At 51.7% G+C, this 26,530-nt stretch overlaps 1 protein-coding gene across 1 annotated transcript in view; it reads left to right on the top strand.

Moving 5' to 3' along the window:
* Positions 1–17,542, top strand: part of dapp1 (dual adaptor of phosphotyrosine and 3-phosphoinositides) — a 91,750-nt gene extending 74,208 nt beyond the window's left edge. Inside the window, exons 8-9 of the mRNA XM_038792803.1 lie at positions 13,303–13,390; positions 16,506–17,542. Coding sequence (XP_038648731.1) covers positions 13,303–13,390; positions 16,506–16,535 — 118 coding nt within the window. The 3' untranslated portion in view covers positions 16,536–17,542. The remainder of the gene's footprint in view (positions 1–13,302; positions 13,391–16,505) is intronic.
* The last annotated feature ends 8,988 nt before the right edge of the window (positions 17,543–26,530 follow it).

Consider the following 26,530-nt stretch of genomic DNA (forward strand, 5'->3'; position numbering starts at 1 on the left):
ACCCTCACTCCGTACTCCCCCCTCACTCCGTACTCTCCCCCTCACTCCATACTCCCCCTCACTCCGTACTCCCCCCTCACTCCATACTTCCCCCTCACTCCGTACTCCCCCCCTCACTCCATACTCCCCCCTCACTCCATACTCCCCCCTCACTCCGTACTCTCCCCCCACTCCGTACTTCCCCTCACTCCGTACTCCCCCCTCACTCCGTACTCCCCCCTCACTCCGTACTCTCCCCTTCACTCCGTACTCTCCCCCCCTCACTCCGTACTCCCCCCTCACTCCATACTCCCCCCTCACTCCGTACTTCCCCCCCTCACTCCGTACTCCCACCCCTCACTCCGGTACTCCCCCCTCACCCCATACTCCCCCCTCACTCCGTACTTCCCCCCCTCACTCCGTACTCCCCCCTCACTGCCGTACTCCCACCCCTCACTCCGTACTCCCCCCCACTCCGTACTCTTCCCCCTCACCTCCGTACTCTCCCCCCCCCTCACTCCGTACTCTCCCCCTCACTCCGTACTCCCCCATCACTCCGTACTCTCCCCCCTCACGAATCCGTCTCCCCCCTCACTTCCGTACTCTCCCCCTCACTCCGTACTCTCCCCCCTCACTCCGTACTCTCCCCCCTCACTCCGTACTCCCCCCTCACTCCGTACTCTCCCCCTCACTCCTTACTCTCCCCCTCACTCCGTACTCTCCCCTCACTTCTCCCTCACTCCCCCCCTCACTCCGTACTCTCCCCCCTCCACCTCCGTACTCTCCCCCCTCACTCCGTACTCCCCCCTCACGCCATACTTCCCCCTCACTCCGTACTCCCCCCCTCACTCCATACTCCCCCCTCACTCCATACTCCCCCCCTCACTCCGTACTCCCCCCTCACTCCGTACTCTCCCCCTCACTCCGTACTTCCCCTCACTCCGTACTCCCCCCTCACTCCGTACTCCCCCCTCACTCCGTACTCTCCCCCCCTCACTCCGTACTCTCCCCCCTCACTCCGTACTCCCCCCTCACTCCATACTCCCCCCTCACTCCGTACTTCCCCCCTCCTCCGTACCTCCCACCCCTCACTCCGTACTCCCCCCTCACTCCGTACTCCCCCCTCACTCCGTACTCTCCCCCTCACTCCGTACTCTCCCCCTCTCTCCGTACTCTCCCCCCTCACTCCGTACTCCCCCTCACTCCGTACTCTCCCCCTCACTCCGTACCTCCCTCCCCCTCACTCCGTACTCTCCCCCTCACTCCGTACTCCCCCCTCACTCCGTACTCTCCCCCTCACTCCGTACTCCTCCCCCCTCACTCCGTACTCCCCCCTCACTCCATACTCCCCCCTCACCCGTACTTCCCCCCTCACTCCGTACTCCCACCCCTCACTCCGTACTCCCCCCTCACTCCATACTCCCCCCCACTCCGTACTTCCCCCCCTCACTCCGTACTCCCACCCCTCACTCCGTACTCCCCCCTCACTCCGTACTCCCACCCCTCACTCCGTACTCCCCCCTCACTCCGTACTCTCCCCCCTCACTCCGTACTCTCTCCCCCCCTCACTCCGTACTCTCCCCCTCACTCCGTACTCCCCCATCACTCCGTACTCTCCCCCCTCACTCCGTACTCCCCCCTCACTCCGTACTCCCCCCCTCACTCCGTACTCTCCCCCTCACTCCGTACTCCCCCCTCACTCCGTACTCTCCCCCTCACTCCGTACTCTCCCCCCTCACTCCGTACTCTCCCCCCTCACTCCGTACTCCACCCCACTCCGTACTCTCCCCCTCACTCCGTACTCCTCCCCCTCACTCCATACTCCCCCTCACTCCGTACTCCCCCCTCACTCCATACTTCCCCCTCACTCCGTACTCCCCCCTCACTCCATACTCCCCCCTCACTCCATACTCCCCCCTCACTCCGTACTCTCCCCTGTTTTTTAAATTCACCTATATGTTTTTAGAATTCCCTTTATACCAACGAACCTTACGGGCCACTATTCTAAAAACCGCGAACAGGGAACTTCCTCCCTTACTCCAGTACAGGCCTCTGAGAGTGCTATTCGGGTCAAACTCTCCTTTCAAGTTATCCCCCGGTATAACTCCTACCTTCACTGAAGAATTTTACTTACTTACCCCTTAATGGCATCGATGTCACGGGTCCTGCGTTCTTAAGGAAGTGAAGTAAGCTAATAACCACTTTTTCAGGTTAAATTATTTTATTATTAACATACTCTTTTTATCTCATTAAATTAAAAACAGTTATTTACTTTTTGATGTTGTCTGGTTGGTTGGTGAGAGCCTTCAGACTCTCTCTCGCTCTCTTTCACTTTCAAGCCTCCTGTCATCTCTCCCGGTGCAGTTTTCTCTTTTCCTCCTCTTCTTCTTCTTTCTGTGGCTGCTTCTCTCCTGCTGCTGCTCCGTCTTCCTTCTGGTCTGGTCTGGTCTGGTCTTTTTGGGGCCTCCCTCTGCTGGGCCTCTGCTCTTGCTGTCTTTCTTGCTTCTTCGGGTGCCGCTGGTGTTCTGCTTCTGGTGTCTTTGTTCTGCTTCTTGCCTCGTGGGGAGAAAAAGGGGAGGAGTCTGAAGTCCAACGCTGGTTTTTCTTTGTTTCAGCTGTTCTGATCGGGACCTCTGATAAGGATCGGACTTCGGGTCTTAAAGGGGCAGTCCATCACAATTTTCCACAACACAAAGAGATTTTTTAAAACTTTTTTCTTTGCCTTTTTCCTGCTGCAGGTTGTAATAACCATTCTGATAGACTGAAATTGCTGCCCACAGTTTCTGTGCCCTTCAGCTGCCACCAACCTCTTGTGGGATCTTTCCCTGCACTCTCCCCGATCAGATGTTGGCAGACCTCTATGTTTCAAATGACACATTCTGTATTTTCCAGAACACCCCGTCTTGACATTGAAACATTACTATAATTTGGTTATTGTCCCCCCATCCAATTGTACTAACCTACATCCCTGATCATTGTCATTTGTAGGCCTATCATAGACCAGTGTCAATACGAGTCTTGTTTTTCCATTCTGATTGGAATGTGGTAATTGTGATATCTTTTTACCCCACCACTGATCCCCTAGTCCTTATTAATTTAAAATGTCAATTGATCCTGCTTGTATTCCTAACTTCCCCATTAATGTCTAACATTGTCGTGAATCATGTAAGTCTTGCCAACCCCTGGTTTACATGAGAGAACATCTTTCTGACAACGTGTATATTTTTCATTTCAGCATTTACAAAACCGCATTGAACCGTCTCTTTTTTTTCTCTTCCCAAACAAATTCTCCTTATTGTTCTATACATAGTAAAATTTTATCTTATCTTAACACCTTATACATTACCTAACCAATAGACTGTGTGTTTCACTTACATATTTTCAACTGTTAACAATTTATATCAATATCGAAACATATCGCTTCTTGGCTTTTGGAACAATCATTATTACATACTACTACCCTCTATTAAAACATTCACAGTTTAGAAATGCGGATCAAGTTATTTAACGACACACATACCCCCCTTCTCATATATATACACAGGTCCCTATCAATTTACATGAAAATAAAAAAAATTTTCTTATCAACGATTATAGCTCTCAATGCAATATTGTTTTGTTGCATTGGTAACAATTTCCCCGCCGTAGTATCAAGCTACTGAAAATTCTTAACCTATTATCATTGATCATATTGGGCGTTCCTCGTCAGTCGCTGCTATCTGCTGCCGAGACCTTAATGATTCCACTGCGTAGTACATACCCCATGGAGACCACAGAGTCATCCATCACTAATGTCCAGTTAGAGATGTCTGACCGGGGGTTTCACTGTCCATTTATATTTGATATTCTAATTTGCAATTAATTCCCTCAAATTTGTAGCCAATTATATCATTGTTTCCCCCCAATCCTGTCGAACAGATTCTTCTCTGGAGTGTAGTTCTCTTCCTTCTCGCGAACTGGTTTGTTATTGGAGTGTAGTTCTCTTCCTTCTTGCGACCTGGTTTGTTATTAATTTTTCCACCTGAAAAAAGCAAATGAACAGATCAAGGGTGGAGAGGGCCCTATTCTTTAATTCGGATTATCCCAGAGAGTGCCCTCTCCAGACTTCCGGATTCCTTTTGCCATCATTTCTTTTTGAACTGGTTTATATTCCTATCCTTGATGTAGTCAAGCCTCCTTTCTGTCATTGCACCCCTGAGTGAGATTCGAAGAATCTCAAACTCCTCTGATGCTACACTGGGTCTGTGGTTCAAGCGTGACACAATTTCTTTTGCTCCAGACACCATGCTTCTCTAATTCAAGTGTATGTGTACCCAGAATCTGAACAATCTTGTCTTTACATTTTACAGTCTCGCGAATGATTTTCCCCCGCAGTCTTAGTTGGTAACTCACCCAAACTTCGTCTCTACTTGATAATTCCCAGATTCACTTGGGTCTCCTTGTCCCTGGGGGACAGAGGTTCCAAGGTTGCTATTAAGATCAAATACTATTCTTTCAATGTCTTTATCCCAGCCTTTATTATTCTGATTCTTTATGATCCAATCCTTTACTTTCTTACAGACCTCTCAGCCATTCCATTACTCTCAGGTGCATATTTCACGGCCCACTTGATTGTTATTCCTCTGTCAGCACAAAAGTTAATAACAGTATTGTTTCTAAAGTGTGGCGCGTTGTCCATTCGGATCGATTCTGGTCTACCTCTGGAGGTCATCATTTCTGCCAATACCCTTTTGGTTGTGGCTCCATTTGCTTTTGCTGGTTGCTCTAAGGTCAATTTCTCCCGTGCAGCTATCAGCTTTGACTAAAAAATACAAATGACCTTTGCTGCTTCTGGGAAAAAGTGGTCCTGCATAATCTAATGACCATTCCTGCATTGGTTTCTCAGTTTTTATGCTCCCATATGTTTTATTTCCTCTCTGTCCTCCACAGGCCATACATCTCTCACATTTCTCCTTCCTACTGCAGTTAAATGTTGTCTCCAATAGGCTATTTTAAGTCCAACTTTCTTCAACTCCTTGCGACTACAACATGACCCCCATGTCCTGTGGCTTCATGTACTTGCTTATTATCATTTGATGGTCGGCTGCTGAGTTCCCAAGAGTCCCCAAGATTATTGTCCTAAGTCTGGCTAATTCATCCACTTCCTGATTCCCCTTACACAGTTCCCCAATTCCTTTTGTGTGTGCTTTTTGATGAATTGTCTTGGATCTCCATATCGGCTAAAATTTTTATCTATCTCTTCCCACTGTTTCTTTCTGTTCCAGTAGTTTATTTCTACCGTTCGTCCAACCGTTTAGTTTCCAAAACTCCAAATCTTTCTCCAATCCTTGCTGCACGAAAAAGCATCGGTTACAACGGTAACTTCCTGCAGCTTTCGCTGGTGACACTCCTTTAGCCCTTGCAATACTCCCTCTACCTCAGCTGTCTGAGCTGATCCAATGATTACTCCCTGTTCCTCCACTACTATGTTTCCTGAATTTTTTAAAATGAATGCCCATCTGGCCTTGTTCCTTCGTCCTTCTTGACTTTACTACCATCAGTATATAATACCCAAGCATTCACCAACTCCGTTTTACTAACTGCTCATCATAGTTCTGTCCCTTTTGAATGTTATGAACAAACATTAAGTCAGGGTTTAGAAGAATGGTTTCCCATCTTTCCATCGAGCTGTATTCGCGCCTTGCTGGCAAATCTGTCTCTTGGTTAGCTCCTTTAACTCCAGAAACTCAGTTGTGACATAAATTTTCTTACCACCCGACAAGTTTTCTATCTCTGCTATTCTCTTTGTTATAGCTGCTAGACATTTCTCGATGTTTGAAAACTTTTGTTCAGCTCTCGACCAGTTTCCTGTCAGATGTTTGATAGGTGTCTGATTGCTAAGATTAGCAAGTACCATACCATATCCATTTTTATATATGTCTAATTTAATGCTTAAATCATCCTCTTCTTGTCTCCCACTAATGACCCCGATATATCGCAATTGCTGCCTTTAACTGATCTAACCCTCTCTTTGGTTTGACTATTTCCTCATTCTCGGATGAGGATGATAATTCTTCCTGTCCCATCACAGGAGCGCCATAATCCCAACTATGCCTTGTTCCTCTTCACTTTCTTGTGGTTCAACGAAATGATCGATAAACGCTTCTTTCTTATGTGTGGCAGATTGCTGAGGCCAATTTTCTTCCTGAAACAGACTTGGATCTGGGTATGGAAAATTGTATCCCGTTGGGAAATTTTCACAGGAGTCCGAATTCTCTCGGCTATCTGATTCTAGGCCTGATTCCTCGTCACTTTCCATTTCTAATGGTTCATTTTTCTGCAGTTGTTTTATATATTTGCCTACCACTTCAGAGTTACTTTTGGGTTTACTAGGATCTGTATTATTCTGTCCTGTTTACTCCGTCAATGATTTTAATCAGTTTGGAACACACTTTGCCCACTTGAGCAGCTGCATGCTTCTGTCTGTGTCCAAACACGATTAGTGATTCAGCTCGCTTTTCAAATGCAAAATGACAAAGTGCTTTAAGGACCCTGACTGAATCTGTATATTGCAGGGCTTTTGGCACTCTAACAAAGAGGAGATATCTCCGTCTGGATACATATCTCCTGTCCAGGATTTCTTTTGCTCTTTTAATTTCTTCCATTCCCTTTTCATTTCTACATTTCTCTTGACCGTATCCCAGGGCATGAGAATTACCCTAATTGCCATTTCGGATTTTTAGTTCTGTTCCTGGTTGTCCCTTTCAGGTGCACTCTGAAATTAAGGATAAGTACCCTTTCTGGGCCCTATCCAAGGCTGACCAAGGCACTATCTTCCTGCTCTAGTTAAGGGTCGATTGATTATTGGTTTCTGAATATAAGCGTCCCTATTTTCCAGAAAATGTCCGCACAATCCGCCTTACTCTGAGGATGATTTATTCTTTAGCCCCTTTTACCAGTGATGGATGCAAGATTTTAGTGCTATCACCAAAATGTCTTGCAGACTTTTTCTCAGGGTCAGTATCTTCTAGTCTACTGATTTTCACCCCCAACCTGAGCTTCAGTCCCCTCGATCCACAGAATATCCTTACAAAGCCAATCACACCTGACTTTCCAAACTAAACTCGGCAGGTAAAGTTTGACTCACACATAGACTAGAAACTTCTAATATTCTAGCCTTTTTGCCGGTTAGAAACTTCTAATATTCCACCCGTTTCTTGGGAACTAGAAACTTCTAATATTCTAGCCCCTACTCTGCTTAACTAGAAACTTCTAATATTCTAGCCTCGCTTTACCTAGAAACTTCTAATATTCTAGGCTTTTCTTGGGAACTAGAAACTTCTAATATTCTAGCCCCTACTCTGCTTAACTAGAAACTTCTAATATTCTAGCCTCGCTTTACCTAGAAACTTCTAATATTCTAGGCCTTTCTTGGGAACTAGAAACTTCTAATATTCTAGCCCCTACTCTGCTTAACTAGAAACTTCTAATATTCTAGCCTCGCTTTACCTAGAAACTTCTAATATTCTAGGCCTCCACGCTGGGCGCCATGTTTTTTAAATTCACCTATATGTTTTAGAATTCCCTTTATACCAAAGAACCTTACGGGCCAATATTCTAAAAACCGCGAACAGGGAACTTCCTCCCTGACTCCAGTACAGGCCTCTGAGAGTGCTATTCGGGTCAAACTCTCCTTTCAAGTTATCCCCCGGTATAACTCCTACCTTCACTGAAGAATTTTACTTACTTACCCCTTAATGGCATCGATGTCACGGGTCCTGCGTTCTTAAGGAAGTGAAGTAAGCTAATAACCACTTTTTCAGGTTAAATTATTTTATTATTAACATACTCTTTTTATCTCATTAAATTAAAACATTATTTACTTTTTGATGTTGTCTGGTTGGTTGGTGAGGCCTTCAGACTCTCTCTCTCTCTCTTTCACTTTCAAGCCTCCTGGTCATCTCTCCCGGTGCAGTTTTCTCTTTTCCTCCTCTTCTTTCTTCTGTGGCTGCTTCTCTCCTGCTGCTGCTCCGTCTTCCTTCTGGTCTGGTCTGGTCTGGTCTTTTTGGGCCTTCCCCTGCTGGGCCTCTGCTCTTGCTGTCCTTCTTCTTCTTCGGGTGCCGCTGGTGTTCTGCTGCTGGTGTCTTTGTTCTGCTTCTTGCCTCGTGGGGAGAAAAAGGGGAGGAGTCTGAAGTCCACGCTGGTTTCTTTGTTTCAGCTGTTCTGATCGGGACCTCTGATAAGGATCGGACTTCGGGTCTTAAAGGGGCAGTCCATCACAATTTTCCAACAACACAAAGAGATTTTTTAAAACTTTTTTCTTTTGCCTTTTCCTGCTGCAGGTTGTAATAACCATTCTGATAGACTGAAATTGCTGCCCACAGTTTCTGTGCCCTTCAGCTGCCACCAACCTCTTGTGGGATCTTTCCCTGCACTCTCCCCGATCAGATGTTGGCAGACCTCTATGTTTCAAATGACACATTCTGTATTTTCCAGAACACCCCCTCACTCCGTACTTCCCCTCACTCCGTACTCCCCCCTCACTCCGTACTCCCCCCTCACTCCGTACTCTCCCCCTTCACTCCGTACTCTCCCCCCTCACTCCGTACTCCCCCCTCACTCCATAACTCCCCCCCTCACTCCGTACTTCCCCCCTCCCCTCCGTACTCCCACCCCTCACTCCGTACTCCCCCCTCACTCCATACTCCCCCCTCCCTCCGTACTTCCCCCCTCACTCCGTACTCCCCCTCACTCCGTACTCCCACCCCTCACTCCGTACTCCCCCCTCACTCCGTACTCTCCCCCCTCACTCCGTACTCTCCCCCCCTCACTCCGTACTCTCCCCCTCACTCCGTACTCCCCCCATCACTCCGTACTCTCCCCCCTCACTCCGTACTCCCCCTCACTCCGTACTCTCCCCCTCACTCCGTACTCTCCCCCTCACTCCGTACTCTCTCCCCCTCACTCCGTACTCCCCCCTCACTCCGTCCTCTCCCCCTCACTCCTCTCTCCCCCTCACTCCGTACTCTCCCCCTCACTCCGTAATCCCCCCTCACTCCGTACTCTCCCCCCTCACTCCGTACTCTCCCCCTCACTCCGTACTCCCCCCCTCCTCCATACTTCCCCCTCACTCCGTACTCCCCCCCTGACTCCATACTCCCCCCTCACTCCATACTCCCCCCTCACTCCGTACTCTCCCCCTCACTCCGTACTTCCCCTCACTCCGTACCTCCCCCTCACTCCGTACTCCCCCCTCACTCCGTACTCTCCCCCTCACTCCGTACTCTCCCCCCTCACTCCGTACTCCCCCCTCACTCCATACTCCCCCCCACTCCGTACTTCCCCCCCTCCTCCGTACTCCCACCCCTCACTCCGTACTCCCCCCTCACTCCGTACTCCCCCTCACTCCGTACTCTCCCCCTCACTCCGTACCTCCCCTCTCTCCGTACTCTCCCCCCTCACTCCGTACTCCCCCTCACTCCGTACTCTCCCCCTCACTCCGTACTCTCCCCCTCACTCCGTACTCTCCCCCCTCACTCCGTACTCCCCCCTCACTCCTTCTCCCCCTCACTCCGTACTCTCCCCCTCACTCCATACTCTCCCCCTCACTCCCTACTCCCCCCCCCTCCGTACTCCCCCCTCACTCCATACTTCCCCCTCACTCCGTACTCCCCCCCTCACTCCATACTCCCCCCTCACTCCGTACTCCCCCCTCACTCCGTACTCTCCCCCTCACTCCGTACTTCCCCTCACTCCGTACTCCCCCCTCACTCCGTACTCCCCCCCTCACTCCGTACTCTCCCCCTCACTCCGTACTCTCCCCCCTCACTCCGTACTCCCCCCTCACTCCATACTCCCCCTCACTCCGTACTTCCCCCCCTCACTCCGTACTTCCCCCCCTCACTCCGTACTCCCACCCCTCACTCCGTACTCCCCCCTCACTCCATACTCCCCCCTCACTCCGTACTTCCCCCCTCACTCCGTACTCCCACCCCTCACTCCGTACTCCCCCCTCACTCCGTACTCCCCCCCTCACTCCGTACTCCCCCCTCACTCCGTACTTCCCCTTCACTCCGTACTCCCACCCCTCACTCCGTACTCCCCCCCCCTCACTCCGTACTCCCACCCCTCACTCCGTACTCTCCCCCTCACTCCGTACCCCCCCTCACTCTCCGTACCCCCTCACTCCGTACTTCCCCCCACTCCGTACTCTCCCCCTCACTCCGTACTCCCCCTCACTCCGTACTCTCCCCCCTCACTCCATACTCTCCCCCTCACTCCATACTCCCCCCTCACTCCATACTCCCCCCTCACTCCGTACTTCTCCCCTCACTCCGTACTCCCCCCTCACTCCATACTCCCCCCTCACTCCGTACTTCCCCCCCTCACTCCGTACTCCCACCCCTCACTCCGTACTCCCCCCCTCACTCCGTACTCCCACCCCCCACTCCGTACTCCCCCCTCACTCCGTACTCTCCCCCCTCACTCCGTACTCTCCCCCCCTTCCGTACTCTCCCCCTCACTCCGTACTCCCCCATCACTCCGTACTCTCCCCCCTCCTCCGTCTCCCCCCTCACTCCGTACTCCCCCCTCACTCCGTACTCTCCCCCTCACTCCGTACTCTCCCCCTCACTCCGTACTCCCCCCTCACTCCGTACTCTCCCCCTCACTCCGTCTCTCCCCCCTCACTCCGTACTCTCCCCCTCACTCCGTACTCCACCCCTCACTCCGTACTCTCCCCCTCACTCCGTACTCTCCCCCTCACTCCATACTCCCCCTCACTCCGTACTCCCCCCTACACCTCACTTCCCCCTCACTCCGTACTCCCCCCCTCACTCCATACTCCCCCCCACTCACTCCATACTCCCCCCTCACTCCGTACTCTCCCCCTCACTCCGTACTTCCCCTCACTCCCCGTACTCCCCCCTCACTCCGTACTCCCCCCCCCTCACTCCGTACTCTCCCCTTCACCCGTACTCTCCCCCCTCACTCCGTACTCCCCCCTCACTCCATCTCCCCCCTCACTCCGTACTTCCCCCCTCCTCCGTACTCCCACCCCTCACTCCGTACTCCCCCCTCACTCCATACTCCCCCCTCACTCCGTACTTCCCCCCCTCACTCCGTACTCCCCCCTCACTCCGTACTCCCACCCCTCACTCCGTACTCCCCCCCACCCCCCTCACTCCGTACTCTCCCCCCCCCTCACTCCGTACTCTCCCCCCCCTCACTCCGTACTCTCCCCCTCACTCCGTACTCCCCCATCACTCCGTACTCTCCCCCCTCACTCCGTACTCCCCCCTCACTCCGTACTCTCCCCCTCACTCCGTACTCTCCCCCTCCGTACTCTCCCCCCTCACTCCGTACTCCCCCCTCACTCCGTACTCTCCCCCTCACTCCGTACTCTCCCCCTCACTCCGTACTCTCCCCCTCACTCCGTAATCCCCCTCACTCCGTACTCTCCCCCTCACTCCGTACTCTCCCCCTCACTCCGTACTCCCCCTCACTCCATACTTCCCCCCACTCCGTACTCCCCCCCTGACTCCATACTCCCCCCTCACTCCATACTCCCCCCACTCCGTACTCTCCCCCTCACTCCGTACTTCCCCTCACTCCTCCGTACTCCCCCCTCACTCCGTACTCCCCCTCCTCCGTACTCTCTCCCCCTCACTCCGTACTCTCCCCCTCACTCCGTACTCCCCCCTCACTCCATACTCCCCCCCCTCACTCCGTACTTCCCCCCCTCACTCCGTACTCCCCCCCCTCACTCCGTACTCCCCCCTCACTCCGTACTCTCCCCCCTCACTCCGTACTCTCCCCCTCACTCCGTACTCTCCCCCTCTCTCCGTACTCTCCCCCCTCACTCCGTACTCCCCCCTCACTCCGTACTCTCCCCCCTCACTCCGTACTCTCCCCCTCACTCCGTACTCCCCCCCTCACTCCGTACTCCCCCCTCACTCCGTACTCTCCCCCTCACTCCGTACTCTCCCCCTCACTCCATACTCTCCCCCTCACTCCATACTCCCCCCTCACTCCGTACTCCCCCCTCACTCCATACTTCCCCCCCCCTCACTCCGTACTCCCCCCCTCACTCCATACTCCCCCCTCACTCCGTACTCCCCCCTCACTCCGTACTCTCCCCCTCACTCCGTACTTCCCCTCACTCCGTACTCCCCCCTCACTCCGTACTCCCCCCTCACTCCGTACTCCCCCCCTCACTCCGTACTCTCCCCCCACTCCGTACTCTCCCCCCTCACTCCGTACTCCCCCCCTCCGTACTTCCCCCCCTCACTCCGTACTCTCCCCCTCACTCCGTACTTCCCCCCTCACTCCATACTCCCCCCTCACTCCGTACTCCCCTCACTCCGTACTCCCCCTCACTCCATACTCCCCCTCACTCCATACTCCCACCCCTCACTCCGTACTCCCCCCTCACTCCGTACTCCCCCCTCACTCCGTACTCCCCCTCACTCCGTACTCCCACCCCTCACTCCGTACTCCCACCCCTCACTCCGTACTCCCACCCCTCACTCCGTACTCCCCCCTCACTCCGTACTCCCCCCTCACTCCATACTCTCCCCTCACTCCATACTCTCCCCTCACTCCGTACTCCCACCCCCTCACTCCGTACTCCCACCCCTCACTCCGTACTCTCCCCCTCACTCCGTACTCTCCCCCTCACTCCGTACTCTCCCCCTCACTCCGTACTCCCCCTCACTCCGTACTCCCCCTCACTCCGTACTCCCCCCTCACTCCGTACTCCCCCCCTCACTCCGTACTCCCCCCTCACTCCGTACTCCCCCCTCACTCCGTACTCTCCCCCTCACTCCGTACTCCCCCCTCACTCTGTACTTCCCCCCTCACTCCGTACTTCCCCCCTGCACTCAGTGCTCCCCCTGCACTCAGTGCCCCCCCTGCACTCAGCGCCCCCCCCCGCTCCCAGTGCCCCCCCCCCCCGCTCCCAGTGCCCCCCCCCCCCCCCCCAGCTCCCAGTGCTGACACCATTGGAGCTTGACGCTCAATAAAGAGGCTAAGGTGAAGAGATAGACATATCTGAGCCTAATCGACCTTTGCTGCTTTTGCACAGCTCCTTCAGAGCCACATGAGGGCTACTGTCAGCTGCATATATTTTGCTGCTGGTGTGGTGCAGATCTAAACATTTATTTAAAACAGACCAATTTTGGCTTGTTAACCAAAACTGCTATCTGTTGACTTGAATGTTGAGAACGGAACAATAAAAAACAAACAAAAGACATTGTAATTCTCCATCCTGATACACAGTGTAAAGTATCGTAAATCTTATGTTTCAATTTGTATCAATAATGTGTTGCTGAACCTTTCTTTCAGTTTGGTATTTCCCGAAAGGACGTATTACATGTGTACAAAGACGGGAGTTGAAGCTGATGAATGGATCAAGTTAATAAGATGGAAACTGGTGAGTGGCTATTTAAGATTGGTTTAAGATTGGTGGGTTTTGAGTATGAAGAGCCCCTGGTATTGTGACATTGTTGGAAGGTTTGGGGCATAATGGGAATGGCATCTACAGTTCAAAATAGAAATAATTACAGTGAGTGTTTTGAGCTTTGAAGGGGACAAATAGCTATTGTCAACATGTCGCTGCCTCTCACTGTCGCTCTGGGCAGTTCAGAGGGCAAGGGCAGGTTGTCTTAGTTACTGTTACATCACAATTCTAAGATGATGCTGCTGCTCCAAAATCCAAACAAAATCAGAGTGGCAATTATTGTCCCTTCAGGTATTCATCCACTTCTCGTTTGCAAGTTACTAAATCTGCTTCCAGCAGCCTATCAGTAGATTCCAGATCTGTGTACAAATTCCCGTCACCTCACATTTTGGGGTTTTTGTTTTTGGTCAATTACTTTAAATCTCTGCCGTCTGGTTACTGACACTGAAAAATTTCTTAGTTACTTTACAAAACCCCTTCATGATTTTTGAACATCATTATTAAATCTCCCCTCTGCTCTGAGAACAGTCCCAACTCTCTCCACATTAACTGAGCCCCCCCCCCCCCCCCCCGGGAACCGTTCCAGTAAATCTCCTCTGCACCCTCTCCAAGACTTCGACATTCTTCGGAAACTTTAATTATCAACCTGTGAGGGGCGGTACGGTGACGCAGTGGTTAGCACTGCTGCCTCACGGTGCCAAGCACCCGGGTTCGATCGCGGCTCTGGGTCACAGTCCGTGTGGAGTTTGCACATTCTCCCTGTGTCTGCGTGGGTTTCACCTCCACAACCCAAAGATGTGCAGGGTAGGTGGATTGGCCACGCTAAATTGCCCCTTGATTGGAAAAAAAGGATCGGGCACTTTAAATTTTTTTTTAAATTATCAATGTGTAAACCATTTATCAGAACACTTGCAGCCTCTGTAACTTTGGTTCTCCTTTGTGTTGGTCCATGGCGAATCAGCTGGTTAGTTATCTTTCTCGTCCTGCAGGTTTTTCTGGTGGTCAGTGTATAGTTGGACAGTTCCGTCCATTGTGCACACCTCCCTGTGAGGGGTCCAATAATATCGTGGCCCAGTAACCCAGAGGACCCCACTGAGCCATGTGTTCAAATCCCACCTCCACAGCTGGAAGGATTTGGATGTAACAAATCTGACATGAAATGCTAGTTATTAATAATAATGATTCTGAAACGGCCGCTTTGTCATTTAAACCCCCCCCCCCCCCCAACCCCGATTGACGAACATCCCTTTAGAGAAGGAAATCTGCCATCTTTACCTGGTCTGGCCCACATGACCCCACACCAGTGGGACTGACTCTGAGCTGAGCTTTGAGATGGCCCCAGTGCGCCATGCAGTCATAGGCAGCTGCCCACCACTTCGATGGCAGTTAGTCAGGGGCAATAAATGTTGTCACTGCCACTTACATGTCAAGAATGGATTACAAAAAGGGTTTATTTCAATAATTTACCAGTTCCACCATCAGGGTGTTCTGAATTCCCACTGCTGGTTATAGCTGAACCTTAATGCTGCTGTATAAAGGGCAAAGGAGTTTTCTACCATGGCCCAGCCAAGGCTTCAATGTGGAGACTTTGAGATAGAGAGCTGGTGAACAGCAGGATGGCTGAGTCCTATTGAATGGCCTCTTCCTGTGCTGTATCGTTCTTGGTTTCCAGATCACATTCGGAGGTAATTATTCCGGGTTAACTGGCCATTGTGGGCGATCATGGTGACTGGACTGTCAGAACTGGTAGACGTTAGATGAATGGTAGACAGTGTCGAAGACATGAATTAGCAAGTTGCGTGTATAAAATGATTGGAGTAATAAAGCTTCCACAAGTTATGACTTCAACCTTTTGCGCATAGGGCGAGAGGTACCTTTACCGTTCTCTGCATGAGGGATCTGGACTATTTCACTGCCCTTGTCCTTCTAGATGATAATGGCCTCTCTCCCATGTTCTCCATAGACCCTCTCTCAAAAACATGGCGCTTAATTGTGTAAATATAGAGAAAAATACATTTTGGGTTTACTTGTGTAATGTGAAACTTGTTGATGATCTGGTTACCTATTGAGGGTCAGGTGAGGGAGGGGGTGGATTGAATAACGTAATAATAGACTCCTGACAGTGCAGGCGGAGACCATTCGGCCCATCGAGTCTGCACCGACTCTCCGAAAGAACACTCCCTACCTGGGCACTCCATCCCCGCAACCCCAGATTTGGACACTAAAGAGACAATTTATGGTGGCCAATCCACCTAACCTGCCCATCTTTGGACTGTGGGAGGAAACCTACCCAGACACAGGGAGAACGTGCAAACGCCAGTCAATCAAGGCCAGAATTGAACCCGGGTCCCTGGCACTGTGAGGCAGCAGTGCTAACCACTGAACCACCAAGCAGCTGAAGACCTCCTTGTCCTGTCATGACCAACGAACTTCAGTAACTAGCTGTCGGCTGAATTGACTGATCATGGTGCCCAAGTGCAGGTTTCAAAATTTTTTTTTAAATTTATTTTTTTAAATAAATTTAGATTACCCAATTATTTTTTCCAATTAAGGGGCAATTTAGCGTGGCCAATCCACCTACTCTGCACATTTTTGGGTTGTGGGGGCGAGACCCACGCAAACACGGGGAGAATGTGCAAACTCCACACGTACAGTGACCCAGAGCCGGGATCGAACCTGGGACCTCAGCATCGTGAGGCGGTTGTGCTAACCACTAGGCCACCGTGCTGCCCCTCCGGTTTCAAAATTAATTGGTGAGAGAGGTGTAGGCAGGTTGCGCGAGGCCCACTTTCTAGGTTATTTTTGACAGACCCCTGTTCTGCACCATTGGTTAGAATCTGAATATGCAGTGTGGTTCCGGCAGGTTACCTATGAATACATTCTGTGGAGGAGCAGTTAGTTTTGTGCAGCAATGGGTATAAAATCGCTCACTCAACGCCAATGCGGTAGTTACTGCAATCCAGGCACAACCTCTAATTTGGAAAAGGTTGGAAATATTCAGCTTGGGCGGCAGAGAGAGCGCGAGTTGTCGTTTCAGGTTGATGATCGTATTTTGTTTTTGTCCAGCTCAATTTGTTTTTGATTTCAGACTCAAATGAAGAAAGCAGCAAAAACTTAAAACCAAACCAGCAAGAACGCTCATCTCCAGTGATACAAGACGGCCAGTTTTTGATAAGAAACTTGTCAACAAATGGAGGAGTTTGGAAGGGAAATCAATTAATTATGCTTTCGTTTTCCTTCTGTAATTCTTTGACATTAGAGCATAGCACGCCAATCTAACAAAGCCATGACAAATGTAAAGCGCCGGGGACCATTTCTAGAGGAACAGAACTCAAAAACCGAAGTTATGCTGAACTTAGAAACCACACTTAGGAGTGCTGTGCAGTTCCTGATTACATAAAAGGACACAGACTCGCTGGAGAGAGAATGATACAAGAGAGGCTACCACGATTCAGAGACTGAGCAAGTTGGGGTTCTTCTCGGAAAAGGACTGAGCGATAACCTAAACTTTAAGTCATGATGGGACTTAATCTCACCACTCACTTGAGAGAAGATGGAACCCACTACCCTGGCAGAGATGCATTGAAGAGGAAACTAGATAAGCTACTCCTTCCTCTTTTGTGTGTTTAAGCTTCCACGATGAGATCAAGTAGGGGGTGGAACGTGGTTTGTGTGGGGCATAGACAAGCGTATTTCTGCATTGTAAATAAACTTAATTGGGTACAATTAGTCAAAAAGGTGGAAAGGATAAAGATGTGTTTCAATGCTATCTGGAACACTCACCGTTTTACTCCGTCATCCACCACTTGCAACAAAAGGAAGTGAACACCTTAATCTAGAAATTGACTACGTTCTTAAGCTTCTCAACATCCCGTATGTGTGTGTGCTGGTTTGTTACAATAGTATTTCTGATGCAAATATTTGTGATTTGAAACTTCATTCTTTTTAAGAGAACCAAGTGAGAATGTTACATTTTTAAAAAGCATTTTAAACGGCAGCTGTGTTTTTTCCTCCTTTGACTTGCTCATCACCAGTTAAATCATCGCCATTTTAATGATGTTTTCAGTGAGTGTTTCCTGTGGAGGTGCCAGCTGAAAATAAAATGCCCTTTGTTGAATAAAAGCAGGTGCAGGTTTTGATGTGGTCATTTTAACTTATGGCTATCTGTTTTTGTGAAACCCACGTCATAAAGGTGGCTAGAGTTCTTTTTTGTGTTGTTGTTGATGCTAGATATTGGAAATAGTTCAGTTAACCTAGCTAACCAGTGTTGTGAAGAAAGTAGGTCAAGAGTATCACCGACTATTTTCCTTCAGACTAGGTTAGCACTGCCAGGGTTTTTGTGGCTGAAGGAGATTTTACCTTCATTTTGAAGTTATAATGTTAAATTGAAATCGCGCCAAGTTCGTCATAGAACATACAGTGCAGCAGGAGGCCATTCGGCCCATCGAGTCTGCACCGACCCACTTATGCCCTCACTTCCACCCTATCCCCGTAACCCTATAACCCCTCCTAACCTTTTCTTGGTCACGAAGGGCAATTTATCATGGCTAATGCACCTAACTTTCAAGCCTTTGGACTGTGGGAGGAAACCGGAGCACCCGGAGGAAACCCACGCAGACACGGGGAGAACGTGCAGACTCCGCACAGACAGTGACCCAAACCGGGAATCGAACCTGGGACCCTGGCGCTGTGAAGCCACAGTGCTAATCACTTGTGCTACCGTGCTGCCCCACAACCCAAAAGATGTGCAGGTTAGGTGGATTGGCCACTCTAAATTGCCCCTTGGAAAAAAAATAATTGGGTACTCCTAACTTTAAAAAAAAAAGAAATTGCTTGAAGAATTGTCACAAAACCAGCATAATTCTGCCTGAGGAAGGGGGCGAGATTTGACCAAGCCAAAAAGGCAATGATACCGGAATAATATGTTAACTGGAAAATAATTTATTTTGTGAAGTTATAGCTTGATATTAAATATAATTTGCCATCTGAACATGAAATGAAAATGAATGAAAATCGCTTATTGTCACAAGTAGGCTTCAATGAAGTTACTGTGAAAAGCCCCTAGTCGCCACATTCCAGCGCCTGTTCGGGGAGGCCGGTACGGGAATTGAACCGTGCTGCTGGCCTGCCTTGGTCTGCTTTAAAAGCCAGCGATTTAGCCCAGTGTGCTAAACCAGCCCCCTTTACACATTTTAAAATCGCAACATCTACTGATAAGAGACAAGAACTAATTTCCTCCCAGGTTTCTCAGAATAACCGCGGTTTTACATATTTAACCGGGTCATTGTAGAACAAAGTTGGAATTGAATCTTTCAGCAATGCTATTAAGAGAATTCCAGTCTTAGTTGTTTTCTTACTTGTTATACAAGCAGGTTGATTAAAAAAGGCAGGAGGAATCCATGTCAACCTGTGGTTTCTTATCAATTCCTGGCCCAATTTTTAAATGTTACAAATAAGCCTGAATGATATATTTGCAGCTAATTTCACCGTCTGAAATATCACCATCTACAATGCCACCAGGTTGCTGCAGCAGCTTCGACACTTGTCGAAAGTCCTGACCTTTTTAAAAAAATAATTTTTATTCAAATTTTCAACAAATTTTAACCAACAACATGGAAAAAAAGAGAAAAAACAGTAACCCCGCCCCAATACAGAAGCAATAAATTAACAAAAATAATAATTAAATAACATGGAAACAAATGCACATACCCAGTAAAGAACCCTCCCCCCCGCACCCTGGGTTGCTGCTGAAATTGACCAACCAGCCTTGGCAAAATCTCCGCGACGCCCCTCCAAAAGCCCTCCAGCGCCGAGCACACCCAAAACATGTGGCTGTGGTTTGCCGGGCTACCCGAACACCTGTCCTCTCCCCCCAAAGAACCGGCTAAGCCTTGTCCCAGTCATGTGCGCCCTACGCAGCACCTTTAGTTGAATCAAACTAAGCCTCGCGCAGGAGAAGGAGGAATTCACCCTCTCCAGGGCATCTGCCCACGTTCCCTCATCAATCTCCTCTCCCAGCTCCTTCTCCCACTTATCCTTCAGCTCCTCCACCGAGGCCTCCTCACCCTCCTGCATCAGTTGGTAGATTGCTGAGATCCTCCCCTCACCAACCCACGTCCCCGGGAGCACCCTGTCCTGAACCCCCCCTTGGCGGCAAGTCCTGACCTTTTTACAAGTTCTCTAATGTGCTATTTTTAAGTGAAGCATTTTGGTGCAATAATTCTTAATCCTCAGTAGCACGGTCGCTGGAGATGGTCTGAATGATATTTTCCTTGCAGGGAAAATGGGGTAGGAGGGTTTTAAAATTCAGCAGTAAAAGAAAGACTTCTTTTTGCAAACTGAGCTCCCTGAGCTCATTTTATAAGGGATGACGTGCTTATGAAGTGTGGTAAAGCAGGGAAACACTTGAAAATGAAAAATGAAATGAAAATCGCTTATTGTCACGAGTAGGCTTCAATGAAGTTACTGTGAAAAGCCCCTAGTCACCACATTCCGGCGTCTGTCCGGGGAGGCTGGTACGGGAATCGAACCGTGCTGCTGGTCTGCTTTAAAACCAGCGATTTAGCCTAGTGAGCTAAACCAGCCGCTCTTTTGCACACTGCAACCTGATAATGGCCAGTGATGCTGAAGGATGAAACCTTTGGACGGTGCACAGAAGAGGACCCCCCCCGCCCTCTGCAAACTGGTAATGGGAGCCTCAGTTTACTGTCTGAACCAAAAGCTGGCACGTCTGACAATGCAGCACCGGAGCATCAGTCTAGATTTGTGTGATTCAGGTCTCCAAAGGGGGGGGCATGAATCTACAACTTTGACAACGATGTGCTGAGCACGGCTGCCACGGTGCAACAATTAGATCAACTGACTAGATTTTAAATCATTCAGCCTGTACAGAAAATAATAACTGCTTCTAGAGTGTTAATTTAACAAATGTTATGCTGTAATGTGTATGATACTTTGCTGTAAATTATCAACAAATAAAGTTAAAACATTTGACAGCTTTGATTAACTCATTATGAAGTGTGGTAGGCATTATGAAGGGCAGCACGGTAGCATGGTAGTTAGCATAAATGCTTCACAGCTCCAGGGTCCCAGGTTCGATTCCCGGCTGGGTCACTGTCTGTGCGGAGTCTGCACGTCCTCCCCGTGTGTGCGTGGGTTTCCTCCGGGTGCTCCGGTTTCCTCCCACAGTCCAAAGATGTGCGGGTTAGGTGGATTGGCCATGATAAATTGCCCGTAGTGTCCTAAAAAAGTAATGTTAAGGGGGGGGTTGTTGGGTTACGGGTATAGGGTGGATACGTGGGTTTGAGTAGGGTGATCATTGCTCGGCACAACATCGAGGGCCGAAGGGCCTGTTCTGTGCTGTACTGTTCGATGTTCTATGTTTTATTCCAAATTATGTCGGGACTTCCTAAGCAAGTAACTATCAGCAGCCTTTACAGGCGCTAACAAAATGTACATGATTGACTTCTGGTTGCGGCTATGCCTGGGTAGGTCGCACTGTCGGCATCTCCCGCCGATAACGGACTTTTGGGCCCTTTTAAGGAGCCCCCGTGGCACTGGGTTGACGATTCTCGGTGTGGGAAGACGGGCAGTGAGGTTCCCCCCCCCCCCCAGCACTGTATGGAATGGAGCGGAGCGGTCAAAAAAAGGGGCATTAGGACTTCCGGTTGCGGCTATGCGGAGCTAAGCCGCACGTTCGGCAGCTCCCGCTACTTAAGGACTTTTGGGCCGATTTGAGGGCCCCAAACGGCGCTGTTTCGACGATTCCCAGTGGGGGAAGGTGTCTAGAGGAGCATTCCCCATAATTTATGGTGCTCACCCAGAGTGGGGCAAAGGGAAAAGCTGCAGCAGCTCCCCAAGAAAAGCGGGGGAAGAAGGACAAAATGGCGGCTGGCGGAACACCCGAGGACTGGTGGGAGTGGGCGCAGGAGCAGCAGGCCTCTCTTCTGCGCTGTTTTGCGGAGCTGAAGGCTGAGTTGCTGGACTCCCTGAATGCGACTATCAACAAGCTGCTTGGGACCCAGGCGGCACAGGAGGCGTCCATTCGGGAGTTGCAGCAGCAGGCCGCTGAGAGGGAGGAGGAGGCCGTGGTCCTCGTGGGGAAAGTGGAGTTGTACGAGGCACTTCACAAAAAGTGGCAGGACCGCTTGGAGGAGCTGGACGTTTGCACGAGGCGAAAGAATTTGAGGATCCTGGGCCTGGCGGAGGGGCTGGAGGGGTCGGATCTCCCGGCGTATGGGACCACGATGTTGAGCTCGTTGATGGGAGCGGGGTCCTTCCATTTGCCCCTGGAGCTTGAGGGAGCTCATAGAGTGCTGGCCAGGAGGCCTAAGGCAAATGAACCCCCGCGGGCGGTGCTGGTGCGGTTCCATCGACTCAGCGACCGGGAGTGTGTGCTGCACTGGGCCAAGAAAGAGAGGAGCAGCAAGTGGGAGAATTCGGTAGTGAGAATCTACCAGGACTGGAATGCGGAGGTGGCAAAGCGGCGGGCCGGGTTCAACCGGACGAAGGCGGTGCTGCATGCCAAGCAGGTCAGATTTGGAATGCTGCAGCCTGCGCGTCTGTGGGTGACATATAAGGACCGGCACCACTACTTCGAGTCCCCGGAGGAGGCGTGGGCCTTTGTACAGGCGGAGAAGCTGGACTCGAACTAGGGCCTGGGGACACACTATAGCCGTTGCTGTTTTCACTGTTGCTGTTCTTTAACTTTGACATGTGTTTTTTATGCTGGTTTTCTTTTTGCTCTGTTTCCGGGTGGGTCTGTTTGGTGGGCATGGTTGTGGGGTATGTGGGGAATGTTGGGGGTTTGTATTTTATATGTTCTTTTCTGTACAGGGCTGGGGGTTGGGGTGAAACTGGATTTTGAGGAGCTGCGTCAGAAGGGTGGGGTGTGGCAGTGTGAAAGCGCGGGCTTTCCTCTGGTTTCCCGCGCTGAGGGGCAGGGGGGGCGGAGCTGGGGGTGGGGCCTCTACTGGTTTTCTTTCCCGCGCTGAAGCGGTGCCAAGGAGGTGTGGCAAGAGGGGGATGACCCCATGCCGGGAGGGGATGGGTTTTGGCGGGAGCTGCCGGGTCAGCAGAAGTCAGCTGACTCACGGAAGTACCATGGAGGGTGCGTCGCGGCTAGGAGGGGTCCTAGCCGGGGGGGGGGGGGGGGGGGGGGGGGGGGGTTTGGGTGGGATACCGGGTTGCTGCTGGAATGGTCAGGAAGGAGCTGGTGTGGGCCGGGGCAGTAGAGGAGAGGCGTTATCGCCATGGGGAACGGGTCGGGCGGGACGAGCTGGCCTGGGGCGAGCAGTCGACAAGCTATGGCCAGCCGGCGGGGGAGGGGGGCAGGTTGCCCTCTGATCCGGCTGATTACCTGGAACGTGAGGGGGCTGAATGGGCCGGTTAAGAGAACTAGCGTATTTTCTCATCTGAAAGGGTTGAAGGCGGACGTGGCTATGCTCCAGGAGACCCACTTGAAGGTGGCGGACCAGGTTCGTCTGAGGAAAGGGTGGGTGGGGCAGGTTTATCATTCAGGATTAGATGCGAAGAACCGGGGGGGGGGGGGTGGCGATTCTGGTGGGGAAGAGGGTGGCGTTCGAGGCGGCTGAGGTGGTGTCGGACAAGGAGGGCAGATATATTATGGTGAAGGGTAGGCTGCAGGGAGAGAAGGTGGTGCTGGTTAATGTATATGCCCCGAATTGGGATGATGCCGGCTTCATGAGGCGCTTGTTGGGCCGCATTCTGGACCTGGAGGCGGGGGGCCTGATCATGGGGGGAGACTTTAACACAGTGCTGGATCCCCCACTGGACCGGTCCAGTTCAAGGACGGGTAGGAGACCGGCGGCGGCCAAAGTGCTGAGGGGATTCATGGACCAGATGGGAGGGGTGGATCCCTGGAGGTTTGGGAGACCGAGAGCGCGGGAGTATTCCTTTTTCTCTCATGTCCATAGGGTTTATTCACGAATAGATTTTTTCATCCTGAGCAGGGGATTGATCTCGAGGGTGCAGGATGCCGAGTATTCGGCCATAGCGATTTCGGACCATGCTCCGCACTGGGTTGATCTGGAGATGGGGGAGGCGCGGGACCAGCGCCCGCTCTGGCGCCTGGATGTGGGGCTGCTGGCTGATGAGGAGGTGTGTAGGAGGGTCCGGAGAAGTATTGAGGGGTATCTTGATACCAATGACACTGGGGAGTTCCGGGTGGGGATGGTCTGGGAGGCTCTGAAAGCAGTGATCCGGGGGGAGCTGATCTCCATCCGGGCCCATAGGGAAATGAGGGAGAGGAGGGAGAGGGAGAGACTGGTGGGGGAGCTCCTGGATGTGGACAGGAGATACGCGGAGGCACCGGAGGAGGGGTTGCTGGGGGAACGGCGTAGTTTGCAGGCCAAATTTGACTTATTGACCACCAGAAAGGCGGAGACACAGTGGAGGAGGGCGCGGTATATGAGTATGGGGAGAAGGCGAGCAGGATGTTGGCGCATCAGCTCCGTAGGCGAGATGCTGCTAGGGAAATTGGTGGAGTGACGGATGGGGATGGGAATGTAGTGCAGAAGGGGACAGAAGTAAATGGGGTCTTTAGGGACTTCTACGAGGAACTGTACCGGTCGGAACCTCTGATGGGGAGAGGGGAGATAGAGAGCTTCATGAACAGGCTATGTTTCCCAAGGGTTCAGGAGGAGCTGGTAGAGGGGCTGGGGGCGCCGATAGAGTTGGAAGAGCTAGTCAGGGGGATTGGACAAATGCAGTTAGGTAAGGCCCTGGGGCCGGACGGGTTCCCGGTCGAATTTTATAAAAAGTATGCGGATCTGGTGGGCCCCCTGTTGGTGCGAGCCTTCAATGAGGCATGGGAGGGAGGGGGGGGGGGGGGGGGGGGGGGGGGGCTTTGCCCCCGACGATGTCGCAGGCACTGATCTCTCTGATCCTAAAGCGGGATAAGGGCCCCTTGCAGTGTGGATCATACAGGCCTATCTCGCTCCTCAATGTTGACACCAAGTTGCTGGCGAAGATCCTGGCCACCAGGATAGAGGACTGTGTGCCAGGGGTGATACACGAAGATCAGACAGGATTTGTCAAGGGACGGCAGCTCAACACGAATGTGCGGAGACTGCTAAATGTTATTATGATGCCGGCAGTGGAGGGGGAGGCGGAGATAGTGGTGGCGCTGGATGCAGAGAAAGCGTTTGATAGAGTTGAGTGGGGGTACCTGTGGGAGGTGCTGGAGCGGTTTGGATTTGGGGAGGGATTCATCAAATGGGTGAGGCTGCTCTACGCGGCTGCGATGGCGAGTATAGTTACAAATGGAAGGAGATCGGAGTACTTTAGGCTCTACCGTGGGACCAGGCAGGGGTGCCCCCTGTCCCCCCTGCTCTTTGCACTGGCGATCGAACCTCTGGCTATGGCGTTGAGGGAGTCAGGGAGATGGAGGGGCCTGGTGCGGGGTGGGGAGGAACATTGGGTATCGCTGTATGCGGACGACCTGCTGTTGTATGTGGCGGATCCAGAAGGGGGAATGCCGGGGGTGATGGAGCTGTTGGCGGAATTTGGGGGTTTCTCGGGCTATAAGTTAAATTTAGGCAAGAGCGAGGTATTTGTAGTACACCCGGGAGATCAGGAGGAGGGAATTGGGAGGCTCCCATTTAAGAGGGCAGTGAAGAGTTTCAGATATCTGGGGGTGCAGGTGGCCAGGAGTTGGGGGACTCTCCATAAGCTTAATTTTACCAGGCTGGTGGAGCAGATGGAGGAGGAATTTAAAAGGTGGGACATGGTGCCGCTATCGTTGGCGGGTAGAGTGCAGTCCGTCAAAATGACGGTTCTCCCGAGGTTCTTGTTCCTTTTTCAGTGTTTGCCCATCTTTATCCCTAGGGCCTTTTTTAGAAAGGTTACCAGCAGCATCATGAGCTTTGTTTGGGCGCATGGGAACCCGAGGGTGAAGAGGGTCTTCTTGGAGCGGGGTAGAGATGGGGGGGGGGGGGGGGGGGGGGGGGGGGGGCTGGCGTTACCCAATCTCTCGGGGTACTACTGGGCGGCCAATGTGTCGATGGTGCGCAAGAGGGGGAGGGGGCAGCATGGAAACGGCTGGAGAGGGCGTCCTGTGGAGATACAAGCCTGGGGGCCCTGGTAACGGCGCCGTGGCCGCTCCCTCCTACGAGGTATACCACGAGTCCGGTGGTGGCGGCTACCCTCAAGATTTGGGGGCAGTGGAGGCGACATAGGGGAGAAGTGGGAGGCTCGATGGAGGCTCCGTTAAGGGGGAACCATAGGTTTGTTCCGGGGAACATTGATGGGGGATTTCAGGGTTGGCACAGAGCGGGCATCAGACAGTTTATTGATGGGAGGTTTGCGAGCCTGGGGGAGTTGGAGGAGAAATTTGGGCTCCCCCCGGGAAACATGTTCAGGTATCTGCAGGTAAAGGCATTTGCTAGACGGCAGGTGGAGGGATTCCCTTCGCTTCCCGTGAGGGGGGTGAGTGACAGGGTGCTTTCGGGGGTCTGGGTCGGAGAGGGGAAGATATCTGATATCTACAAGGTTATGCAGGAGGTGGAGGAGGTGTCAGTAGAGGAGCTGAAAACTGAGGGGGAACTGGGGGAACAGATCGAAGACGGGACATGGGCTGATGCCCTGGAGAGGGTTAATTCTTCCTCCTCGTGTGCGCGGCTTAGCCTCATCCAATTCAAGGTGCTGCATAGGGCCCACATGACCGGGACGAGGATGAGTAGGTTCTTTGGGGGTGAAGACCAGGTGTGTCAGGTGCTCGGGGAGTCCAGCGAACCATGCCCATATGTTCTGGGCATGCCCGGCACTGGAGGAGTTCTGGAAGGGGGTGGCGAGGACGGTGTCGAGGGTGGTGGGATCCAGGGTCAAGCCAGGCTGGGGACTCGCGATCTTTGGGGTTAGGGTAGAGCCGGGAGTGCAGGAGGCGAAGGAGGCCGGTGTGCTGGCCTTTGCGTCCCTAGTAGCCCGGCGAAGGATTTTGCTACAATGGAAGGATGCGAGGCCCCCAAGCGTGGAGACCTGGATCAATGACATGGCGGGTTTTATTAAGCTAGAGAAGGTCAAATTCGCCCTGAGAGGATCGGTACAAGGGTTCTTTAGGCGGTGGCAACCTTTCCTTGACTTTCTGGCTCAATG

This window comes from Scyliorhinus canicula, chromosome 3 (genome assembly GCF_902713615.1).
Source record: "Scyliorhinus canicula chromosome 3, sScyCan1.1, whole genome shotgun sequence".
In the NCBI taxonomy this organism is placed as follows: Eukaryota; Metazoa; Chordata; class Chondrichthyes; order Carcharhiniformes; family Scyliorhinidae; genus Scyliorhinus; species Scyliorhinus canicula.